The sequence below is a fragment of the Sturnus vulgaris genome, chromosome 2 (genome assembly GCF_052056855.1).
Source record: "Sturnus vulgaris isolate bStuVul1 chromosome 2, bStuVul1.hap1, whole genome shotgun sequence".
Taxonomy (NCBI): domain Eukaryota; kingdom Metazoa; phylum Chordata; class Aves; order Passeriformes; family Sturnidae; genus Sturnus; species Sturnus vulgaris.
The window spans coordinates 33,135,677-33,154,653 of NC_142244.1; the positions used below are offsets into that span (position 1 = coordinate 33,135,677).

Genomic DNA, 18,977 nt, shown 5'->3' on the forward strand with positions numbered 1-18,977 from the left:
TCCCAGAACAAGGCAGGCGAGACAACACAATGCCGGGAGCGGCCCGAGCTCTGCCCTGGGCTCTCCTCCGCCCCCACATCCGTATCCCCCGCCGAGGCCGCCGATTGGCCCGGCCCTGCCGGCCCCGCCCCCGCCGCTCACTGGCGCAGGCCGGCACGTGATCGGGCCAGCGCCGCGCCGGGCGCCAAATTCAAACCGGGAGCGCTGGGGCCGCCGCCGCCCTGTATCGGCCTTGCCCGGCCGGGCCGCTGGTGAGTCGCGACCTGTGCCCGCCACGGTGGTCCAGGACCCCAGGCAAGGGTCGGTACCCCTCGGAGGGCCGTGCTAAGGCCATCGGGCGACCGGGAGAGAGCAGCGCCTAGGCCCGGCTCGGGCTGGAGGGCCCCGCGGGAGCAGGTGAACTCGCTGGCGAGGGCGGCAGCGCAGGGCTGGAGTGGGGGAAGAAGGAGTTGGGAGCGCTTTGGCGCTGCCCTCCCTCGCCCCTTGGGGCCGCGCGAACACGGCAGTGCCCGGGCCTGTACGGGGGGCAGCAGATTGAGGCCTCCTCGGGAAGTGACGCGCTCCTGTAAGGAAGGCAGGCTGTGGGAGGCTGGCTCAGGGTTCTACTTGTGGCGCTGTCTTACCGGGATCTCCCCTTAAGAGGGTGGAGCAGATCGCAAAGGGCCATGCTTGCCGTGCCGAGTGCCAGAACCCGCGTGGAATGATCGCAGGGCTGTCTGCTCCCTGTGCTTAGGGCATCAGCCCAGCTTGTTATCTGCTGGACTCTGCTTTGTATCAATGTAGGGGGTTATTACTGAGAATTTTCTCATTTACTTGCTGACCCCGTCAAATCTAGCAATGGAAAGAGCCTCTTTTTTGGGGGTATTTGTTTTTATTCTGCTTGCCATCTCTAATGATAAGCAATAATTTGCATATTGTTCTGGTATAGTTTGCGGAAAGTCACAGGCTCCACCGAATTCCTGTATTATTAGCAGTGTTCTTACAGCATCTTACCCTGGAAGCAGTCAGTATCTCTGAATTTTATTTCCTCTGCTTTCAGCTTTATAGTCTAAACCGCCTGTTGTCCAAAAGTTTGACGTCTAAATTGTATGCTGCCCGATGATGAATTTACCTGGTTCTTGACAAATCTTCAAAAGAAATTCACAGCACATTTACTTGGTGTCTATCTTAAAGCACCTTACTTCTGCTGCATTTATTGTGTGCCTTTGTAGTGTTCAGGATAATCTCTGCTTCCCAGATCTTAAACCACCTGTAAATTCTCTTTTCAAGCAGGTCTACTGTTTAGAGCTATAGGCTATAAGAATCAGCACTGCTGTTTCTATATTCTACCTTCCCTCTCCTTCAGCTTACTGGCTGATGCTGGTCAAGTCACATTATGTCTAAGTCTTCCTGTAAAGCACATACACACTTTTCTCATTATTATGTACTTTATGATGCAAGCTATCTACTCTGCAAATCTCTCCCATCCTGCTTACACCAGGTGTGGGTTAAGGAGGTACAGCATGATTTTTCAGTCGCCTTGTCAGCTTTATTAAATGCTTTAAATTTTCTTTTCCCTTTGTGTTTCTAGCTTTGTAGCAACTGCTGAGAATGTGTGCTCTGTGGGAGGTCTTGAGATGATTTGCCTCATCCTTTATGTTGTACCTTTTGTGTTGCAGGATTTGTTCCTCTCCCTTTCAATGGAGAGTGACAGTATAGATCAATAATGAGGACCAGCCCTCGCAGGCCCTTAATTCTGAAAAGACGGAAATTGACCCTCCCACAGAACGATGTATCCAGTACTGCAGCAAGAGATGAGAACAGAGGTCAGGATGAAAAGGCTCCTAAGCAGGAGCAAAAGCAGGAAGACCAACACAACCGACAACCCAGAGACAAAAGGGATTGTGGCCTGCAGAAATTCCCAGCAGGAATAAAGATAATTGACCATCCTACAATGCCCAATACACAGGTGGTGGCCATCCCTACAAATGCTGATATCCAGAGCATCATAGAGGCACTGACAGCAAAAGGAAAAGAGTGTGGCAACAATGGACCCAACAAGTTCATTCTCATTAGCAGTGGGGGCACATCCCGTTCAGCAGGTCCAGCACCATCACAGCATCTCTCATCAGAGAAGAAAGCCAATGAAGCCATCAAGGCTGCAGATAGTCAAGAAAGAGAGAAGAATGTTGCACAGACACCTGCTCTTGCAGGCAGTACAGCGCTCTGGCATTCAGGAGTTGATCCTGTGGTTGGACAGGAACAAGAGACCAACAGTATGTAGCCTTTACCTGTTTTTTTGTTGTTTTTTATTTTTTTGTGCTGACAGACAAAGATGTGAAATGGGCCAAGGAGTGCAGCACCTGCATCTTGGTATGCAGTAATTATTAATATTTTGTTAATTACAAAATACCTATGGATTTGATTCTAATAATCTACATAGCTTTGCATGTGTAATGAAATCTGAAGGATTATAGTGGGCGTACTTTTTTAGTGGAAGACATTTGAGCTTCTGACTTAAGTTTTGTGCTATGTCTTTCTATTTCTTGAAGTACTAGGTCAACATTGTCCTGTTTTGGTTGACAGCAATAGTCTGGTTTGAGTGTTGTTTTTAAGGCTGCAGCTCTTTTCAGAAATTGGGCAACTACACATGAAATCAGGAATTCAAGGTGAATTCCTTCTGTAATATTAGCATTGCAATACCGTCCTTTAGAACTGTGACTGGTGCCTGCCTTTTGACAGCTGAGATGAAGAGGTAGCAGGATTACTTGTGAGAAAGCAGAGTTATGACATGGGGAAGTCTGTGTCTGTAGCCTACCTGGGCTTCAGTAAGGCCTTTGATACTGTCTCCCACAGCATTTTTCTGAAAAAGCTGGCAGCCCATGGCTTGGTCACGTTCACTCTTCTTTGGGTTAAAACTGGCTGGATGGCTGGGCCCAGAGAGTGGTGCTGAACAGTGCTGCATCCAGCTGGCAGCCAGTCACTATTGGGCTTCCTTAGGGCTCTGTGCTGGGGCCAGTCCTGTTTACTATATATATATCAATGATCTGGCTGAAGGGATCGAGGGCATCTTCAGTAAGTTCAGAAATTACATCAATTTGAGTGGGGGTGTGGATCTGCTGGAGGGCAGGAGGGCTCTGCAGAGGGATCTGGACCAGCTGGATCCGTGGATCAAGGCCAGTTGCATGAAGTTCAGTAAGACCAGCTACCAGTTCCTGCAGTTGCATTGCAACAATCCCAGGCAGCACCACAGGCTGGGTCAGAGTGGCTGGGAAACTGCCCAGAGGAAAAAGACCTGGGGGTACTGGTCAACAGCAGCTAAACATGAGCCAGTTGTGCCCAGGTGGCCAAGAAGGCCAATGGTATCCTGGCCTGTACCAGCAACAGTGTGTCCAGCAGGACCAGGGCAGAGATTGTCCACCTGTACTCAGCACTGGTGAGGCCACACCTTGAGTTCTGTTTTCAGTTTTGAGCTACTCATGACAAGAAAGACATTGAAGTACTGGAGAAGTCCAGAGGACAACGGAGCTGGTGAAGGGTCTCGAGCACAGGTCTGATGAGGAAGAGCTGAGGGAGCTGAGGGTGTTCAGCCTGGAGAAAAGGAGGCTCAGGAGAACCTTATTCCCTACAACTGCCTGAAAGAAGGCTGTAGAGCAGTGGGGGTTGCCTTCTTCTCCTAGGCAACAAATGGCAGGACAAAAGGGCAGAACCTCAAGCTGTACCAGGGAAAGTTCAGATTGGACATCATGAAGAATTTCTTCCCTAAAAGGGTTGTCAAGCATTGGAACAGATTGCCCAGGGAGGTTTGGAGTCACCATCCCTAGAAGTGTTCAAGAAACAACTGGATGCTGCAGTCAGTGCCATGGTCTCATTGATAAGGTGGTGTTTGGTCACAGGTTGGACTCAACGGTCTTGGAGGACTGTTTTAACCTAAATGATTCTGTGATTATTACGTGGGCTTGTTATCCCAATAGGCAGTGGCGAGACAATAAGCTCTGTGTTGGACAACAGCCTCACCAACATCCAGTGGCTGGGGAAGATGAGATCTGATGGGCTAAATCCCTCTTCTGTGAAGGAAGACACAGAGAAAGAGAATCAGGTGCCTCTGCAAGAAAGAGTCAAAGTAAGTAGGGGAATACAAGAGTGTGTGCTAAAACTTTTGGTGTGGAAGTAATCTATGTGGATCAGAAGACTTGCAAGAATTAGGCATCACTATCTCTAGGTAACCTGAATTTGACCTTTACTGATATGAATAACAGAACCCAGAAGATCCAGGGGTGTTCCGTGTCTTCTTGTCAGCTTCATGACCATTCATGTATCACCCCTTCTGTCTTTCAGACTGAAGAGGAAGCTGCTGCTGTGTCCTCCTCATGGCAGGATTCAGTGTCAGAACGACCTCCTTACTCCTATATGGCCATGATCCAGTTTGCCATCAACAGCACAGAGAAGAAGCGCATGACCCTGAAGGACATCTATACCTGGATTGAGGATCATTTCCCTTATTTTAAACATGTAGCTAAGCCAGGTTGGAAGGTAACAAGCAGGCCCTCAAGTTGCTGTGGGTAATGTTGCATGCCTTCTGGATCAAAATGAAAAGTTGTTCCCCAGCCTGCAAAGCAAGATGGAAGCTCATTTAAACATTCCACCCCAAATACACTCTCACTCCAGATGTTCCTGTACCATTTCTTGTATCCCTTGCCTCATCCTACTTAAACAAGATGATGGGATGTTTGATCACTGGAGTGAGAATAGGGATCTCAAGAATACATAGAATAAGAAACTGATGACAGGGTTGGCTGGGTACACTGTGAATATGAAAGTCCAGTGTTGTCTACACTTAGGAGTGCAATCCCTCTGCTAGGGCAGCCATGTTTGAGGGAGGCCTTGGTGTGCTGATAACAAAACTACTGCTTTTCAACCTCCTCCTCACTCCTTTCTCCCCAGAACTCCATTCGGCACAACCTGTCACTTCATGATATGTTTGTCCGTGAGACATCTGCCAATGGTAAAATCTCTTTCTGGACTATTCACCCCGATGCAAACCGTTGCCTAACATTGGACCAGGTATTTAAGGTGAGTTGCCTCATGCAAAGAAAATAGGACAGGCTATCCGCTATCCAGTTTCTAAATGCCACGCTAGCCTGATGCATTTTATTTTAACGGTAAGGTCAAGCTGCTTTGACATCAGCCTCTTGGTGGAAGTTGGATTCAGTTACTTCACTTGACAAATAGACAAGCTCTGCATTTGAAAGAAAAGGTGCTGTGGCTGTGCTTCTGACCTGGAGCTTCTGTGGGATGTGTTCATTCTTCCTGTGTTGTGCCAAATATAGTAGTCAGGTTGTTCAACTTCTTTTCATGGGCCTGATTCAAATTCCTAATGAGATGCTTTCCACTGAGGCCAACCAGGTGTTCCTATGCTGTTAGATAAGTCAAGTCATAGGATGGAATTGTCCTAACTAGGTATTTTTGGAAGATTTTGTCAAGAAAATAGAGGTTGAGAGTCTCGTATAGGTGTGTTTAGACTCTTGTGTTTTCTGCAGTGGGTGGGTAGAATTAACTTTTGTTTGCTCAGATTGTACAAGTTTAAAATGTCCCATTTGTCTCCCTCTTTGGTTGATAACTTCATCTTAATTTTTTTCCTGCTCAATGCCTTCTGCCACCAGCCGCTGGACTCGGGGTCACCAACATCGCCTGAGTACTCTGAATCAGTAAGAATTGCCATCTGGCTCGGGGCTTGATCTTCCATTCTCTTCTTGCCAGTCACTGAAGGAAAGGACAGCAGGCTTGGGGAGGGGGACTGTGTCACTGCTGCATCTGCTCATACAGCTCTATGTGCACCCTTTGTGGGGAAAGGGGTTGACTGCCTCCAGATGGTACGGTGTCTCTCTAGCTAGTAAAGCTGGACAGCTTTGAGCAACTTGGAAGTCTACTGCTGAAGTAGACTGCAATGGACACCAGTAGGCTGCAGAGAACAAGCCCAAACAGATTTCTGGTAAAATCATCTCCATGACAACAGTTCCAATATGTTCTGGGGTTCAGATCCAGAGAGAAAAGGATTTCTCTGTGCTCCTTTTTCATTTTGGAACCCACTGCATTGTGACTCTTGGAAGGATGAACCTGTTTGCTGTTGCTCTTGCATTCAGCAGTTTTAATAGTCACAGATTTGCAAGCATCCAGTCAAATGCTTTTCTGTCACAGCTACAACCTTGGCCTTCTTTCCATCTGCTCAGAATTCTGATCCCATTGTTGCCTCTGCTATTCCATTTGAACACCTATCTGGTCTATGGTTTGTATAGATATCCAATATACAATAAAGCCATCCTATTCATTGTTCCTCAGGCACTGAGGGTACTGAAACCAGCTCACTTCTGCTGTAGAGTCTGCAGCTGGAGCAGCTCTGTCATGTTGTCTCTTTTCCTACACAGCTTTTAGTGGGCAGCTGGCCTTGGAATAGCATGGCTGCAAACCAGAAAATGGCACAGACCTAGAGCCAGCCTGAGTGCTGGGTACTAACAGCTGCTGTCTCTGCATTAGTGCAGCACAGACCTCTGGTTTCACAGTTCTCAGTGAGACAGCAGAATGAATGTGGATTCTTTTCTTTTAATCTCTCTTCTTTTCTCCTTCTCCTCTTACTTATTTCACAATGACTGCAGCAACAAAAGAGTCGTCTTCCAGATCCTCTGAAGAACATGGGAAGCAAAACTGAACCCCAGAATTCACGTGAGTGTCCACATCAGTCTAGGCCAAAGAGACTCAATCCAATAAATCTGGGGCACTCTCCCAGATTTCTTTAGGAATACAAGTGGAGTGTTATCCTGGTTTGCCAGCTTTTATGCTCCTTACTGTCAGGTTTGAAATGGAAAGCCGTATTGTGTCGGAGAGGATGCGATGGTGAGATGGGTGGGCAATGGTCATTCAAATGGAGTGAGAGCCCCAGTTTGAGGGGTAGGATCTGTGTGAAAGGTTCTTTTCTTGTTCATGAACCTTCTGGCTTGGTATTGGTATCCTTAAAATTAGCAGAGAAGGCAAGTGGTCTGACCAAATGTTTCTTTTGGGGTGTCTAGGAGGATTTTCTGTCAGGTGCCTGGGTTTCAATAGGTAGCCTGGAGAACAGGCAAAAATGAATCTCTTCTTTTCCCTTCCAGGCCGAAAGATGAAACCTTTGCTTCCTCGTGTCAACTCCTACCTGGTTCCAATCCAGTTTCCTTTGAGTCAGCCTCTTGTCTTGCAGCCTTCCGTGAAGATTCCTCTGTCCATGGCACAGGGAGCATCCCTTAACAGCTCAGAGACTTTGCAGAGCAATAAGCGTGTGCGCATTGCTACAAAGGTTGGTTTCTTGCTTTTTGAGGGGGTTAGTGTGGTTCTCTTTCTTTATTTCACTTTTTAAAAAAATGTTTATTTTAAGGGAGAGTGAGGAGTGGGCTAGGGAAGGTGTGGTGATATTTTAAGGAAGGGTGTGTTTGTTTGGATTTTTTGTTTACTTTTTTTTTTCTATATCTCTTGCCTTCAATGAACCTTTTCTTCATATGGTTCCTAGGTGCATCTTTCCTAGGTGCTCTTTCCTAGAAGCTCCTATCAAGGAACTAGCCAGTGATAATCTTTGCCATCCTTTACTGTCTCTAGGCTGACAACTACCTGCTAGTTTTTTTTTGCTCTAAGGATGTTTCTATAATTTGCTAGAGGAAGGGGCTCCATGGCTTCAAGGGGCTCCAGGACAATTTTTCTTTACTGCTGTGATGTAAAGAAAGAAGAATGGGAGGAATGGCTTTGTTCTGATTGTAAAACATTCATATTTTTGATAGCTCTATAGATAAGTAACAATAAAGAACTTCCGGAAGAGAATATATTTCATGTAGTCTTTTCCCAGAAGATTTCCATATCTGCTGTTTGCTAATTCTGTGAAGTTCATAGTTATTCTGGGCTCAAGTAAAACAGCTATTAAACAGATCATTTTCTTGGCATCTCACTGACTGCTCTTGTATGCTTAGGCATTGTAAAGCTTTAGCTTCTTCCATCCTGTCTAACCATAATCCTGTTTTCCTTTGTATGCCTGCTGCTTTATGTTCTCTCCAGCTATGATTTATCTTTCTCCTGTGCTCTTTTTTTATTTTGATAACCTCATTTTTTTTCTCTTCCTTTTCCTTGGTTTCTGGGAAAGCTGTCCTCATTCATTTTGTTACTCCCATTTAGATAATGTAAGAAAAAAATCAAAGGGGTATATTTTTTCTAGAAATATTCGGCTCTCCTTTTCCCTGTACTCCCAGAAGTTCCTTAGAGCAGGAGTGCTCTGAAGAGTATGACTTTCAGTTACTTAGCTAGAATCCTCCCCATGTGATCCTTAAGCTTTTTTCTATCAATTTCACAGAGATCAATCTCAGTCTGTTATAATTACTGCTTCCTGAATATCTTCCTCTTACCCTTTCTGCTGACCTTAAATGCCAGTCTTTCTCTTCTTTCCACTGCTATTTGGATTTTTGGGTGGCTTAGATCTGTATGTCACCTGTGTTTCATTGTAGATGTCACTGTCTGCAGAAGAGTCACCCTGTTTACCCACGGCTGCTGTCAAGGAGGAGGGTCAATGTGATGAAGGTTTATTTCCCCCAACCCATTCTATACAGGAGAACAGCTCCCAGCCTGGTGAGAAACTGTCTTCTTTCCCTGAGGGTGCCTGTATAAAGGAGGAAGAAAGCTCTCAGCTGGATCACTGGCTGTCCCCATTTGCCTCAACTGTAACGGTCAAGGAAGAGCCAAGCTTGTTCCTCCCAGCCTCATCCCCAAAGGAGAGGAAACAGTTCACCACACTGAAGTCCCCATCTAAGGCAGTTTCTGACTCTTTAGTTATAAAAAGGAGGGAAAGGCGGGAAGTGGGCAGATCCAGAAGGAAACAACGCCTAGCGCTGCCTTGTTCAGAAGAGCCTGTCCTTGTTTTGCCAGAAAGCAGCAGCAGCTTTGACCCTTTCCGCTTAGGGGCAGACCGTCCCTTTCCCCAGGAAAACCAGCCCCTTGAGAACATATCACAGCTCAGCTGCTCACGGGGAGAAGAGGGGGCCTTTAAAACACCAGTCAAGGACATCTTCAGCAAATTGCCCATTTCTTCCACTCCCAGCAAAGTCTCAGCCACTACTACCCCTTCACTAGAGGTCCTTGACCCCTGGAAGTCTGCTTCCTTAGCCAAGGGAAGTCATGAGCTGGACTTCAGTCCAGTGAAAACCCTTCAGTTGCCATTCACACCCCTCCAGGACAACCAGGACTTGCTGGGTTTTAACAGCACACCCCTTAAAAATCCTCTCTTTGATTCTCCTCGCGAACTGCTCAATACAGAATCCAGTGACATGGCTCACGTGCCCCTCACGAGCTCTCCAGCGTTTATTCGTGACACTTCCAGGCAATCCTCTGTTGAACTGACAGCCTCTGGCTTTACTGAAAACCGGTCACTCATGGAGGGCCTTATCCTGGACACCATGAATGACAGTCTCAGCAAAATCCTTCTAGATATCAGCTTTCCTGGTCTTGAGGATGAAAATTTAGGAACAGACATTAGTTGGTCTCAGCTCATACCTGAGCTGAAGTGAACTGGCCTGGGGACTGAATTTGACTTCTTCTGATGTTACAGAAAGCACTCCACTCTTCTGAGATTCCTTCCTGTAATCTAAGACAACTGCTTTTGACTAATTCCCACATCCATGGGAACAGAGCATTATTGACTCCTGCAAAGGTGGGAGACAGGCCCATCAGCTGCTATGGGCTTCCTTTATAAGATGATGTAGACTTTGAGTGGAGCAAGATGATTGAACTTCTCTAGCCTCTCTCCAGGGATTCTTATCATGAAAACATCTAGGTAGGCCCTGAATGGCATTTGGTATTCAAGGTATCAGAGGAAATAAACACACTCCTCAGTACAATAGGAAAGAACCTGGGAACCTCCTCCTAGCGCTGTCCTAATCTCCCTTTACTTTGTTCCCCTATTACTTAGTATCTTCTGTCTAGTTTGAATGGCTGTAAATACTGTACATTCCTTAAATTAGCCCTTAATTATAATAATAATTTTATTATTGTAGGGTTATGGGAATATTTGGCCTGGTATGGGTTTGACCTAGTGTGTGTTGTCTGTATGTTCACATGTCTTGTATTCTTCTACCTTAGCTGAAAGCCCAGTTTTTAATTTTTTTACTTCAAAAACACATTGGTCTAGGTTGATCTAAAGATTGCTGGGGCAAAGATCTGAAAATTGTCTATATGTGACCCAAGTCAAACTGAAACAGGTTATCTCGATTGCAGCATAAAATCTTGGTTTGGCTTGCTTTTCCCAGGCTGGAAAGAAGACTGGAGAAGAGCTTGGATCAAGCCATATAGCTCTTCTGATTCCAGAGGTCAATTATGTACCTAGAGAATTAGGTAGAGACTCTGTTTCAGTAAGTTGGACCTCTATTGAATGGTTAAAGCTGCCCTCTTTACAGTCAGCAGTTGAAAATGTAAAAAAGAACCTATAAAGGGAATACTGATATTTCCACTGAAAATTGACCTCTGGAAACACAAGGTATATATATGTATCTCTTGGTGCAATAGAACAACTCCTCCCATCTCTAGAACTTATGTCATAGAAGAAATTGCCATGGCAAAGATCTGATCCTTCTGGTGACTCCTGTACCCAAATACTCAATAAAGCTTCTGTGGGAACACAGCTGAGTGTTATCTCTACCATCTCTAGCAGCCTGCTGGGGCTGGCCCATAGCACGAACAACCCCTTCTCCTGCTCTCATGTGTGTGTGCTTTGTAATCACTGAGTGAGTGCCCATTAGGACATTTTAAGGCCTTGTTGGCCAAACCACATTAGATTTAGTTACTCAACCTACTGCTTCATATAGCTTTTTCCTGCTGCTTATGGGTAAATCGTGATTATACAAGTCACAAGCATACAAACATCACAACACCACCACCATCTTCTAAATGCAAAACCAATACTGCTTGAAACTATTTCTACCTTCCCTGCCAAACATAAAACCAATTTTAGATGTGTGTGTGGTTTTCAGAACTGCAGTTTTCCTATCTACTTGTTAGAGGTTATTTGCCCTCATAAAATGTTTCCAAACTTTGGTTTAATGGTTATTTCAGTTTTTCTGGGGTTACAAGGCTGCAGAAGGGGCCTGGTTTTGCACACTTTGTGCTAGTATTTCTAACACAGCTGCTAACACTACTTGGCTTTCTCAAGCATCCTCGCTCCCTTTCATCTCACTTCTTGACCTGAGAGGATGTGTGCACACCACTGCCACCTGGGAGCCAGCAAACACTGACATTTTCTTGTCCTTGGTGTCAATTCCAGGCAGGTGTTCCTCTGCTGTCCCTGTCAGCTGAAGTACTTTGATGGCTACCTCACATTTTATTTTTAATAGAGTAGTGCCTAAGTTTTATTTCCCTTCTACCGTATTCCAGTGAGAACACTGCTCAAGGGCAATTATATCAAAAAAGGTGGGGAGAACAACAGAAAAAATTCCATTAAGCAATTCTACCTCTTGCTTCCAGAAGAGATGTGCCAGTGTTTTGGCCAAACTAGTTCACCAGCTGGTGAGGACTTTATCACAAAATATGACTATTTCTCTCCATTTGTATTTGATATTCTGCCTGGATTCTTTCCTTAAGGAAAGGCAGTTATCACCTGTCCTTCTGTAGGCTCTGTATTAGGGTTATAGTGTAGAAGTGTGACCTTGTCAGACAGTGGATGCCTCTCTCCACCCTCCTTCAGTAAGAGTAGAGCCATACTTTATGTCTCCTCATGAGTTCTTCACACCCTTTGCCTAGCACTCCCAGGGCTTCTCTGTGTAAGGAGCATCCTAGGACTGTCCTTGAGTTCTGATAATAGACAAAGCTATTTAACACCTTCTAGCCTGTAAAAGCAAACTTTAATTTAAGATGAAAATTTTATGGGATCTGGGACACCCAAATCTACGAGGAGCCAGCGGTGCTCTGCTCTGACAGCTCTGCTTGATACCTGGATGTGACAGACACAAAGGAAAAGGTAATTCCCTTTCATTGGTTGAGTGGGGTTCTTCCCACTGTGTTTTGTCAGCTGAAAAGGACTGGATGCTCCCTGAGATGAGGTAAGCAAGGATGATTACCACCTTTTTACTTCTGCAACTTGGCTGGCAGAGGAAGAACTTGATCACTTCCCCATGTGGAAGAAAAGAGACTCTTTTACATTGCAGAAGTCTTTTTATGAGGATGTCAGGCCTTCATTTCTCCCAGAGGGTAGTCTAGCTCTAAAAAAGGTGGAAATTTCTTTTTCTATTAAAATACCTGACTTCCTCTTTAAAATCCACTATAGGCTCAGAGAGAAATGACAAGCTTGAAAAATGTGAGTTGGTTCCTGGACAGAAATAGCTTCCTTCCCCACTCCCTTTTTCCAGAAGAGGTGAACTACAACTGGATAAAATTCTATTCAGGGCATAACAAAGTATTAGCTGCCTGAGATTAAGAAGAAAATGTCCTGCTTCACTATTCATCTCAGATTCTTGCTTTGAAACAGATTTTTAGAATGTCAAGACCATGAATCTGAACTGCTGATGCAGGTCAAATGACACATTTGTCCTTGATTTCAGTTACAACATTTCTTGGAAAAATAAATATAATGAATACCAGTTACAGTTTACAGGCAATACAGGCAAAAGATTATGCAAAGCAGCTTCTCTTCCACATCTCAAAATCTGTGGGAAGTCATTAGATAGAGCACACTGATGAACTGTTTGCATACAAATATATAATCAGAATTACTTATCCTCCACATCTGTTTTTTTTTGTTGGGTTTTTTTTTTTGATGCACCAAATTTAAAACTAGAACCATCTAATGATGTTATTTAAGAAAGTCAAGGAAAACAGCTGGTACAAATTATTATTGAACTACAGTCAGGCATGGATTTATGCTCCAATGTCTCCTGTTGGTCTCTATTACCTTCTCATGGATGTATAGGAGGTTGCTGCCAATAGGGCCTCTGTTTATTTACTAGAAGGTAGGTTTTCTGTACTCATCTGTGGTTATAAACAAGAGACTGGCCCTTTAGAACTCTGACTGTTTAATTAATGGACCAATTTTCCAACAGGACAAAAAAAACTTCACCTTCACTTGACTTCAGAAGAATCTCTTAATATTGTTAATATTTTCTATAGAACAATGTTTTTCTCTACCAGTAAGGTATCTTTTCTTGGTGCACTGTATTTTTTCACATTTTATGTATTTTTCTGTAAATTTTAATAAAGACAAAGTTTTAGATTATATCATTATGCCACAGGCCAGACCATTCCATCTCAACTTTATACTTTTCTCACAAAGTAACATGTTTAGATTACTTCTATATCTTTGTTTGTTTGGTTTTTTTCCTTATTTCTGAGATTACATGTCTATGCACAAAGCTATTTTGGATTGTGGAACTGTCTTTCAGCTGAACTTTCTATTGTGGATAATGCATGTATATTGCAAAGCCCTGAAACACTTGATTTAGGAATATTTATATGAGTCTGCTGGTCTAATCTGTCCTTAGTTATTAACATGTATTTCCCACTTCAAGCTCCACTTTAGGAAAGCTTCTGTTTGAAGCAGTTTTGCCTGCTCTCATGGTAGCCTTAAAGTTTTGGACAATTTGATATATTTAGTATCTAATCCAATCCCTCCCTGAGGGGAAGAAAGGTCAGGAATGCAGAAGAACTGACAGCATAAAGCACATCCCTTGGAACTTGTGGGATCACTGAAGATGCCTTCAGCATCAATATGGTTTTCCAAGTATTTGCAAGTAATGATGTCAATGACACAGAATGGCCTGATCCGAGGAGCTCCACGCTGTAGCTAATTAGTTCCTGACAGTCTGCACTCTGCTATGCATACCCAGGGGACTGCCATGCTACAGTGATAAGAGCTGTTTTGCTGTTTCCCATGGCTGACTCTCAGGTTTTATTTGCTGGTTTTATTAAAATCTTGAAGTCAAGAGACCATGAGATAATCTCAGTTGCCATTTAAATCATGCCAAGGTCTAGCCATCAAGAATGTAACAAACAGCTGGTGCACATACAAATGCAACCTAAAGGCTAGGAAACCAAAGGAGTCCAATAAGTCCAGTATTTAAAATCAAAAATAAAATTACACTGTTACAGCTACATTGTTATCCATCAAATGCCTAGGGTGATAACACATTCTACTGCCACTCTATGTGCATTGTGTACACAAAGGTTCTTCTGCACTACAAGTACTACTGTGCTGGTGATTCCACCATAAAATCCTGAATTGTCTGAGCAGAAAATAGCCATACTGAATATCAGCCTCAGGTAGAGTTATTCTGCTGGGGAGAGAAGGGGCAGGGAACACAGGGAATGAAGTTCAAGCAGCCCAATTGCTTCTATAAATGAGAGCACAAGAATAGATTAAAAAACCCTTTGTAGCAAACCTTTTCTTGAAAAGGCCTAGTGCCGCCCTGCTTTGTAAAGGCTTTTGTCAGGGTGTCCTCTTGGCTTTGATGTTTCCCTTTTTATGAGCTGAGTGAAAATTTTCCAGTTTTTGGCTGTTATAAACATTCTTCTAAAAAATCTATTTCACATCCTTAGCAGAGTCAGCTGGCAATTAAAATCTGCTAAGAGATTCATTCAGTACAGAGTGTGCCTCAGCACAGACTTGCTGGAGTGTATGGAGATTTCTTCCTGAACTTGTTCTTTGTGACTTCCAGCAGCTGAGCATGGCAACATGAGCTCTCTTGTGTCTAAGGGATTTCTGCTGGCCATAGGGAGTGGTGATACAAAGAAAGGTCTTGGTAAGATGAAGATGTTTTAAAGAGTCAAATGGAGACAGGGTTCAGAAGACAAAGAATCATGGAATCATCTAGGTTGGAAAATCATCAAGCCCAACTATTAACCTGACACAGCCAAGCCTACAACTAAACCATGCCCCTAAGTGTCACAATCTACACATTTCAAATACCTCCAGGGATGGTGACTCAACCACTTCCACAGGAAACCTTTTCCAATGCTTGGTAAACCTTTCAGTGAACAAATTTTTCCTCATATTAATTTCAAACCTCCATTGGCACAACTTGAGGTTGTTTGAGAGCATAAAGAATCAAAGGTTGAATAAAGACCACAGATTCAACAGTCCTCAGGTTTAAGACTGGGGAAAAATGATCAGGAACCACAGAAAAGCATTAGAGATGTGAAATACTTATTTCTGGTCTTGGGTTTGACTCTTTTACAAGGGATGGGCCCAGTGCTTTGCAAGTAGCAGCAAGGAGAAAATACACTGGGGAAAAGGTGCCAATTCACTAAGCAGGACTGAGGTATTGTCCCTGAAAAGCCATCCACAACAGGAGCATGACTTTAAAGATTTATTCTGTGAACACTGATGCTTGAATTACTGCATTTCTAAATAAAAGTCTGCCTGAACAAGGGAACAGGAGGTGGGCTCCAACACCCTTTAGAGTGGCTGGCTCCCCCACTGGTTAAGTTAATTTCAGCAAGTTATATTGCTGACTGATGAAGAACTTGACTGATCTCTGCTGCTTTAAGGTGCAAAAGAAGCCGTTTACAAACAAATAAAACAGGAAGCATCACAGCATACCTGGCAACTGCTGATAGGGAAGTTTTCCACAGCATCTGATGGGAGACTGGGAAAGTAAAACCTGTCCCCAAAGAAAATTACACTGGAGGCAGAAACAGCCATCAGAGAGATTTTTACTTTCCAAGGACTGTATCTGGGCTTCATTTTGAGCAAGGTGAGATCTGCTCTGATTCTACGGTTAGCTGGGCACAGGCAAAAAGTGTATAGGTGATTCACTTTTTTCTTTCCTCTTGTTCTTTTACATGAAAAAAAAAAAGTTGTTACAGAAGCCCATAAACAGCCACTCAAAGCACCTTGCTAAGACTCTGTAGGTGGTTTTAGTAATAAGCCCACACATGTGCATACCAAATTAGGCTTTACTAGGCAACTCTAACTGTGCTGGTTTCTACTGTTCAAGTACTCAGCTTTAGAAACATCCTCTGGAAGGAGCCTTAATGGTGTAAAGTTTTCATTATTATTTTTATGGCATTATGTAGAGACTTAAAAAAATTGCCTGTGTTAGTGTCAAGTGCATTCTTAGCCTCAAGCTAAGTGGATAATGGAAATATTGTTGTCCCTACAGGTGGGAAGTAGAGGGACAGTAAAATAAAGCAACTATTCAGAGACACACAGAGGAGAGATATCTTTGAGACTACACATTTCCAAGTAGTGTGCTATCGACCCTAAATGAGTAACTATCCTTCATCTCAGGCTCTTGTACACTTTTATGGGTAAGCATATTCCTACTAGGAATTATTCTCTAAACCTCGTGCTGAGCACAGAGAAGCTCTAGAGTGAGTAAGACAGTTGCCATTGCTATGTGCATCAGAGGAGATGCACACCAGTGGAGATTCTTTCCACTCCTGAAAACAAAGCCAAAGTCTTCTAGTGTGATTTGTGTTGCTGTGTAATGGAAAGGGAAATTTTGTATTGCCTGCTGCACAATCAGCAGCTGTTCTGTGGCAATAACTATTCCAACCAAACAGAAAAAGCCCCTTTTTAATGCAGTTTAGCCCAAACAAGAAAATCCATATAGAGAGGACACAAATCATTATATTTATAATGACATTATATTCATAATTATAATGATCAAGAAATATTTATACAGCAGAGGAAATTCATATTAGAAAACACTGTTCCAAGTTAGCCAGGTGCACCCATAAATCTATCCTATAGGGCAGAAAACCACAGACTTGACCCTAAATTACCTAACTATTCTACTTTCTGACTGACCTTGCTGGCAGGACACACTTTGCTGTCCAGCAGCCGAGTTAAACATTATGTACATCTGAGATGACATTTATCTTAAGTAAACTTGCCAGACATAGTCACAGATATAAAAACTGCAACCTTTTACTTATTATTGCAAGAATACAAAGGTATTTTATTATACAAATAGACAATCTGGAGGGAATTCAAAGCAGAGGAACCTTTTCTTTTTCAAAGAATCTTTTTCAGAGACAGAAGGGAGAGAGAAGCATGCATGGTTTGCCTGAGTAAGGTTTGTCCTCTCATTCCTCCTCTGCACCATCTGTGCATCCACAGACTGTGCAGGCTGTGAGAATGAAGGAGAATGAGCAGAAAGTTGCCTCATTGTTATCCTGCAGCATCTACCACAAGGAATCTCCTGGCTTTGACATAGCTGCTACACCCAGGGTCATTTTTACACCCACTTGAAGCTTACACTACTACTGAAATGGTACACTGGAAACTGGTGTGCTGTAAAAACAACCTCTGTGCTGGTTATATTATGTGGGTGCTATTGCTGAGCTCTGTAAGTACCCAACTTGCCACAACAGAAATGTAAAGCTCTCCATCTACAATCCACTCTCTCACCTGCACTGTGACAAATCTCAGGAGGACAAAATAATAGTTTCTAAACTGTTGAAAGAGAAAACTTCAAAACTGAAAAGAAATCTCTAAGAAAGAGAAGCAACCATTAGAAGCTGCAAAAGTAGCAGGAGAATATTTCAAAGAGGAATTATTAGGCTTGGTAAAGCTTCCCAGAAATGAGATACAGGGAAAATCTCTGGCAGAAGGACCTCAAGTCTGTGAAATTTAAACCAGTGAAAGCCCTCAAGGGAGCAGCTTCTCAAACAGCTGGGATACTCCCTAATGCTCCTGGCAGAGAGAAGCAAACCTTTGTCTCACATTCCTTAATCTGCCAGTTACTTCCTTCAGCAAAGGACTCCATTTCTCTCCTTTACTACTCCAGGTACTATTAATGAATTTCTTCCAACAGAGGAGTAGCTACAGGAATATATTGATCCTCTCTTGCTTCTTGGCTGGGCAAACTGGCTGCTGGGAAATGCTGCTCTTCACTGCCTTTCCTTAGAAGTATGGGCACTACTTCTGATTTCTTCAGGGTTTCTCAGGCATGGAGGTGATCAGGTCCAGGGACTAACACAGCTAAAGTGCTTACAACCTGGAACCTTTTGCCCCAGAGCTCTCACCGACCTGTAACTGCTTGAGCTGGAAGGCCAAGCTGGTAGCAGGAGCAGGGAGAAGGGCTTTTATATTCTGTGGAGGCAGAGTGTTTCTTCTATTGTCTAAAAAGCACAGTTACACACCCTGTAAAGATTTCTGTATGAAGCGTGCAGAATGTCAAGGTATAATGGGTTATGATTATTTTATGTGACTACATCAGAAAAGGAAAATAGTTTATCAGTGTGTATGGGATTGTGTATGAATATTTTCATCAAAATCAGTTTTATTTTTCTAGTACAAGTTACTAGTGAGTCATATATTATTTTTCAGAGCTTAAGAAAGATGACTGGGAAATATATAACTGCTGCAAAATTCCCTTAAATTTACTGCACTGTGGTCTGATCTCTCATTAGAAAGCCTTTAAGAGTGTCCATTCTGAAAAATAAAACTTAAAAACTCCCAAAACTAGAAATCACCTAAACTACTTAGTAAATCAGCTCTTTTTAAGAACATGAGAGGAAAATAGCTGAATAGAAAAAAATAGTGACCTAGAACCTTTGAAGGGAGAAGATAGTACCTTAGCTGACTTCACCCCCATAAAAATGCTGGGGTTTTTTGCCAGATCTAGGAACACATCACAGGATATAAAGAGTTAAGTCACCCACACTTAGAAGCAGAAGGGATGAAGGAGAAGAGAAAGCTTTAAACAAGATTTGAAGACTTCTCCCCTTTGAGGCACAAAGAGAGAAACACTTGAAGAATTAGGGACCGGGACTAACTGGTGACATCCAAAGGCAAAACTGCTCAAGAAATGGCTCCAGCCCAGCTGCAAGGCAAACCAATTTTGATTAGGCTTTTCCAAAAAGCTACACAAAATAAACTAATAAAGGGTGGCTAGCTGCAAGGAGGGCTGGGACTGGGAACTAGGAGAGCTCCCTCCTCTTCATTCCCACATACACATCCAGGGTGGGAGGTGATCTCATCAGAAATTGTGTAACTCTGCCCA

The 18,977-nt window shown here is 43.4% G+C and overlaps 2 protein-coding genes across 3 annotated transcripts in view; one reads left to right on the forward strand and one right to left on the reverse strand.

The window, feature by feature from the left end:
• RHNO1 (RAD9-HUS1-RAD1 interacting nuclear orphan 1) overlaps positions 1–18,977 on the reverse strand; it is a 32,749-nt gene that overhangs the window by 4,607 nt on the left and 9,165 nt on the right. The gene's annotated exons all lie outside the window — the stretch shown is intronic.
• On the forward strand, positions 197–10,654 carry FOXM1 (forkhead box M1). Of its 2 annotated transcripts, XM_014891554.2 has the most exons (9): positions 197–251; positions 1,659–2,255; positions 3,954–4,102; positions 4,318–4,512; positions 4,924–5,052; positions 5,643–5,687; positions 6,633–6,699; positions 7,125–7,306; positions 8,496–10,654. In XM_014891554.2, the coding sequence occupies exons 2-9, from the start codon at positions 1,706–1,708 to the stop codon at positions 9,549–9,551; spliced, it is 2,373 nt and encodes a 790-aa protein (XP_014747040.2). In that variant the 5' UTR covers positions 197–251; positions 1,659–1,705; the 3' UTR covers positions 9,552–10,654. The 2 variants fall into 2 exon arrangements, with proteins under 2 accessions (XP_014747040.2, XP_088015297.1); XM_088159171.1 differs by lacking the exon at positions 197–251 and having other exon boundaries at positions 830–2,255.

What these genes read in the sequence shown, in the direction of transcription:
- FOXM1 (XM_014891554.2), top strand. Translation starts at nt 1,706, where the DNA reads ATGAGGACCAGCCCTCGCAGGCCCTTAATTCTGAAAAGACGGAAATTG. An exon ending in ACAGGAACAAGAGACCAACA is followed by an intron (nt 2,256 to 3,953) that starts GTATGTAGCCTT and finishes TTATCCCAATAG; the next exon opens with GCAGTGGCGAGACAATAAGC. An exon ending in CATTGGACCAGGTATTTAAG is followed by an intron (nt 5,053 to 5,642) that starts GTGAGTTGCCTC and finishes TTCTGCCACCAG; the next exon opens with CCGCTGGACTCGGGGTCACC.